General features: G+C 58.2%; 1 protein-coding gene across 1 annotated transcript in view; it reads left to right on the top strand.

Moving 5' to 3' along the window:
• Nucleotides 1-143, top strand: part of LOC149274031 (activator of basal transcription 1-like) — a 962-nt gene extending 819 nt beyond the window's left edge. Inside the window, exon 3 of the mRNA XM_089505887.1 lies at nt 1-143. This exon is cut by the window's left edge and continues 226 nt beyond it. Within this exon, the coding sequence (XP_089362013.1) occupies nt 1-143 (143 nt within the window).
• Nucleotides 144-6000: the final 5857 nt, after the last annotated feature.

Genomic DNA, 6000 nt, shown 5'->3' with positions numbered 1-6000 from the left:
AGACCGAGGAGGAGATCCAGACTCTTAAGGCAGGAGCGGGCGACCAGCGGCGGCTCCAGAAGAGGCTCAAACAGGCAGAGAAGGCGGAGGAGAAGGCGCAGACCAGCGTCTCTCTGCTGCACAAAATCTTCAACGCTGCGTGATGGCGGCACGTGGGTGAAAGTGTACTGCGGAGGAGAGACTATGAGAGAGAGACTGACGTGGCGCAGCCCTCTTATCATCTTATTCTGCCACTGGCGGGAGATTTACCGGCCTGCTGTGCTGTGTAACCAGAGGCCCATGCCTGCTCCGTGCCTTTCCGCTCTGCGTTCCACGGCCCGGGGCGGGATAAGCCGTATCGGAGTGTGATGTCAAAAGTTATTATAAAAATATTTTTCTGAGAAAGCAGATGTATTTGTGCAAAGATTTTATTTCACTTTAAACAAAACCGGCATCACCCGGCTCTCTCTCCCCTGAGAGGGTGTTTAGAACGTTAACGGCTCAGCGATGATGATGATGAACGCTCGGCCCTGTCTGGGAGAAACTAATCTATGAAGGGGAACCGTAGAGGAGGAAAAACAAAGCGTGGGAAGACACGTTGTGGCTTCTCAAGGCATATTTTTTTTAAAAAAATGCAGCTGGAGAGCTCATTACGGGTTAAGGTAATGCTGAAAGTGAATGGAGGTACCGCTGGTAACCGGCCGGAGACAATCCGGAATAAACCGCGCGCTCGCACCAGAGAATGCGAGTCACGGACGCCAAGCCACGTCTGGGCCAACGGAAGGAGCCCTGTTTCTTTTGCTAGCATTTTGTTCAGCCCTGGTGAGGGTTCCTTGGTGGCCGGACGCAAACGATGAATAAACGTGAAGCGCACGGTTTATTCCTTATCAGCACGATCCCTTAATTCACGTTCATTCTCCCCGACGGTAACAGCGCCACGGAATCTGCTGCCGTTCTATAAAAGCTGACTCCTCACGGCTGGAGCGGCTTTGCTTTTTCCTGCCTTGTTGTGATTTTAGACCCTTTTCGGATGCTGTAACTACCCCCTGCATTGTGGGGCATGACCCCTGGGTACAGTTAACCCCATGATAGTGGCTTCTTCAGGGTAAAAGGCCAACGCTGCGCCCCCTGCGTAAACGCTCGTATTTACACTCATTTGACCCCTAACGTTGGTTGAAAAGGAGGAGTTTGCGGCCGTGGAGTCCCCGCCTGCTGTTTGGGCCGTGATGGGATTAGAGCCGGTTGGGCAGAGGATTACCAGGGGGTGTTAAGCAAGGTTCTCTGTCTGTCCTAATTATATCATGGTAAGTAGCAGCCTAATCCCCACGACTTGGATGCCGGCAGCCCCTCCTGTGTGACCTCAATTCAGGCATCCGCAGCCAGCCTCGCGCTATTTGGGAAGGAAGTTGGATCCCGCCACATTCTCACGCAAACATTTTATTAGAAAGTGCGTGTAACCCAGAAGGGATGTCTGCGCCGACGGACAGGTCGGTCCTGTTTGCCGTGTGCAGTAGATTACCCCCCCCCCCCCCGACAAGATGTACCCGCAGAAGATAGCTTAATAGGAGCAATAAACTAATAATCCTTTGCTGGGGGGCCACTTCCAGGCTGCGTGTAGTTTCTCCCCGGCCCCCGTGGGGTGGGGGGGGCGTCTGCCCATCCGCTTTTTACAGGAACACGCAGACGTGGCTCTTGGCTGAGGTTCGGGGTATTAAAAGGTGGCATACGGTGACTGCATTCATTGTGGGGGACGCATGCGCAGCCTGGGAGCGAGAACAGGTTACTTGCACTCAGTGGTTGCCGGGCTGCTGATTTCCCGTCGGCCGTCAGGTTTCTGAACACGGACATTCAGGTACAAACATTTCCCGTGAGAGCCTAGAGGTTCCTAAAGTCAGTAAACGTCAATGACGAGTCCAGCGGCCCCCCAAGGGCCTTTGGTTCCGGGTCCAGTCCGCCTTCCGTGACGGTGAGAGGGGGGGGGGTGGCCGGTTTTTCCAGGAGAATTTTGGCTGCCGTCGGTATTCATCACCCCAGGAAGACGGACTTCTCCATCCCGTCCTGCACCTGCAGGTACTCGAGCTGAGCCGGGAAGTACTGGCTTTGGAACCGGGGACTGTTCCTCACGTAGTGCAGAAAGGCTGGGGCTCCGGGACACGTAACGTTATCCGCCAGCAGGACGGAGCCGGGCCGCAGCAAGCTGCACTCCTACAGGGGAGACAAAGCGCTCGCTGGAGATCTGCAACTGGGGGCTAAACGGGGGCAGAGGGGGCAATACTTGCCCCGGTTCTAAGCTCACCTCCAGCAGGCAGACGTCTCGAAGGTAACTCGCTTTCCAGTGGTCCACAAACACAAAATCAAAAGCGTCCACATCCAGTTTCTTCTTCAGCTGGGGGATCAGGTCGGACGAGGAACCCACCCAGACCTCCACCTGTGACGGAAAGATCAGACATTCACAAAGCGTTCCACAGACGCAGCCAATATCCACCCCGATCCCAACACTCTCCCTGCACACCGTCCTGCGGAGGCAGCGCCTCAGTGCAGGAGAATAATATGATCTGATATAGTATCTGGGGGGGGTCTCACCTTACAGCCCTGGCCGTTTAGCGGGGTCTCTGTGCTGGTTTCTTGCGGTATGGACGGGTTCAGTGGGTTTGGGGGGCTGCGAGAGAAGAGCTGTAGCGGCAGCTGCAGACAGTGCAGAGTGGTATAGATAAGAGCTTCCTGAAGCCGCCATCTCCGCTGCTGGGGGGCCGGTAGTTTGGTACCCCCTGCAGGCTGATCCTCATGTGCAGGGCAATCACCAGAAGCTGGGGTAAGCTAGAGAGAGAGAAAGAGATACTGCGTGAGAAAATGAGGAGAATTAGGAGAACCATCTCTCCCCGACCGCACCGCCACACACCTGCGCATCCAGCCCTGCGTGCCGCAGGATTTCTATTGCCACCTGGGCATAGTGGCGGTTCATCTCAACGCTAATCAGCCGCGCACCGGGGGGCAGCAGCCGGGCCATCCTCACCGTAGAGTACCCGCAGTATGTGCCCAGCTCCAGCACCCAGCGGGGGCGCGTTTCCTGCACCGCGGCATCCAGAATCTGGCCTGTTAGAGAAGCATCAAGAGCGCGTGGCAAGACGAAGGGCAGGGTGCAGGGGCAGCAAGCAGGTCACAGGGGCAGCACTCAGAGAAACGCGCAGGGGCAGCGAGCAGAGAAATGCGCAGGGTGCAGGGGCAGCGCGCAAGGCCACGAAGCCAAAACGCAGGGCGCAGGACATGGTACCTATGGCACAGTGTAAGAAGCTGTAGCGGCGCAGGGTCAGCACTAGAGATGAACACAGGACTGGCTGCTGTGGATCGGGGTGTCATACAGTCTCTTCTTACCCTTCTTGTCACCCACATTCATGGCCCATTCCACAGTGCTGCAGTATGAATCCACAGCACAGAGTACACTGCGGGCATCTCCACGCCGCGCCACCTGCTGAACGTGTCTCAGGATGCGTACTGGGCGTGTGGTGCCGCTCACAAAATCCTTCAATCTTTCCAAGTAATTATCATGCCACCACAGGGCCCACGCGGCGTCGGTGCGCACCAGATACACCACGGCAAGCACCAGCGTCACCACAACAGCACAAAGGGCCAGAGCGAGCATCGCACCCTGGGGGGGAGACAAGCGGGTGTCATACGGGGCACAGGGGTCTCAAACCAAGCATTTCAAGACCCCCGATAACTCCAATCAAACACCACCCTCTCACACACGCACTCACCGGCGCAAAGTGCTGCAGTCGGACCGTAATTCCCGGGAAGGCTCTGCTTTGCGGCTCCTCAGTGGCCCTATAAGTCTGCTGTGACCTTGCAAGTGAGACGGAAGAAAATTAATCCTTTAAACACCCCCTGACGGGGCGGGAAAAGCGGCACCGAGACGGCTCAGTCTTTGTGTCCGTTCGTCCAATGAGACACGACGGGCCTTTGTGCTCTCAGTAAATAGAGTGCTCGGGATCTCGGGTAACAGACAGGGCAGCGCGGTCTCACGGCTGGGGATCAGCGGGGCAACAGGAGCCGCTAGAAAACAGGCTGAGCGAACGTGATCTTCTTGCCGGCTCACTCCGCCTGGAGCGTCACCCCAATACCCTCAACGCTCCGCCTGGAGCGTCACCCCAATACCCCCAACGCTCCGCCTGGAGTGTCACCCCAATACCCCCAACGCTCCGCCTGGAGCGTCACCCCAATACCCCCAACGCTCTGCCTGGAGCGTCACCCCAATACCCCCAACGCTCCGCCTGGAGCGTCACCCCACTACCCCAGCTTCTCCCCCTGGAGCGTCACGCCCCCTGGAGAGTCACCCCCCAGCAGTACGCCTGGAGCATCACCCTAATACCCCAGCTTCTCCCCTACACCCCTCCGGAGTGTCACCCCAATATCCCGGTTCCAGGTATTGGGAACAAACTGTGATCTCTGATCGTTCCTGAAAGTTTTGCACCAACCCCCCCCCCCAAAGTTATACACAGAAGTTACAGATTCTACACTGACATCCGCACCATCGTCAAAAAAAGAAAGGAGAGACCAAAGAGACATCAACGAGACAGCAAACGACATGAGAGACAGTCTTTATTATAACAATAACATCCATAGAAAAAGAGACCACATAGATCACTGGCCAATCCCAGGACAGCTCTGCAGATATTCCAGCCAATCACACAAAGAAGGCTCCTCCCCGGGCGGCTGAAAGCAGAGACAGCCATTAATTCCTGCACCATGCGAAGTGCCCAACCCCACCCCCGCGCCGCCACTCACCTTCAGCGTGGCCGGGTCCAAGGAGAGTCGGCCACCTTTCACAGACTTGAGCTGAATCCCCCCTGTCGCTGGATACCCCGGCTCAACAAACAGCAGGCACTGGGTGCTGCCCTTCAGGAAGAGGAGGGTGCGATCTGCCGGGAGCCAATCAACAGCAAACCTGTGAAACGATGACACTGTGAGATGTGGCACCGGGCCCCCCCCCCCGTGACAGCTGCTGCCGATACCCTGTATAGTAAGCGAATCCCAGACTTTTCAGTTCCCACCTGTCCTGTAACCCGCTGAGCTCCCTCAGGACGTGGCCCTGGCTCCGGTACCAGGCTTGCAGCTCCAAGATTACGGACCTCACGTGAGACACGGAGCCGGCCAGCAGCGCACACGGCGGAGCAGGTACCAGTCCGTCAGTCTGCAGAAATAGACAGCGTCAAGGGATTATCTACACGCGCCCGGCCACGATGCCAATCTGGCACCCACCCCCGGCACCTGGCCATGCCTGCCACCCCCCACGCGCCCGATCGCCGCGACCGCACCTCCACATGTAACCCTCCCTGGGGGCTCCAGCGCAGCATCAGGCGCAGCGGCACGTCTGGCGCCTCATCCACATCCAAAACCAACGTGTTTTCTTCCACAGAGACCACAGAGAATCCCTGCAGAGCCGTGAGAAGACTGGAGTCCCTGAGTGTGGAGAGACAGTGAGTGGACACTCAGAGCGGGGGGGGGCACACATACAATACCAGAGCGAGGCTCACCGAGAGACAGTCTGCACCCAGCTGCTCGCAGACTCCTCCAGCCTCTTCACCTCCTCCTCCAGTTGATGGATCTGAATCGCACACTTTTGTACTACCTGCCGCTGTCTTTGTGCGAGGTCCTGCAGGCGCTCCGCTTCCTGCTTCGTCTGAAAGAACTGAGAGTGAGCGGGCAGCGCGAGGGGCCGCGGGCAGCGCGAGGGGGCGGAAGATGGCTCTCATACCCTTTTCTGTAGAACAGAGTTTGTCTCCTCCTTCTGCAAAAATGAAACACAGAGGTCAGAATCAGAGGCGAGGGCCTGGTCCCGGGCAGTCCGCCCCCCCCCCCCGAGCCGCCGGGTCCCGGGCAGTCCGCCCCCCCCGAGCCGCCGGGTCCCGGGCAGTCCGCCCCCCCCGAGCCGCCGGGTCCCGGGCAGTCCGCCCCCCCCCCCCCCCGAGCCGCCGGGTCCCGGGCAGTCCGCCCCCCCGAGCTGCCGGGTCCCGGGCAGTCCGC

Source organism: Sceloporus occidentalis, unplaced genomic scaffold, assembly GCF_023333645.1.
Source record: "Sceloporus occidentalis isolate IW3139 unplaced genomic scaffold, rSceOcc1.0.p SCAF_351, whole genome shotgun sequence".
Lineage (NCBI taxonomy): Eukaryota > Metazoa > Chordata > Lepidosauria > Squamata > Phrynosomatidae > Sceloporus > Sceloporus occidentalis.
The sequence above is the reverse complement of the archived record's forward strand: the minus strand, read 5'-3'. Positions and strand labels throughout refer to the sequence as shown.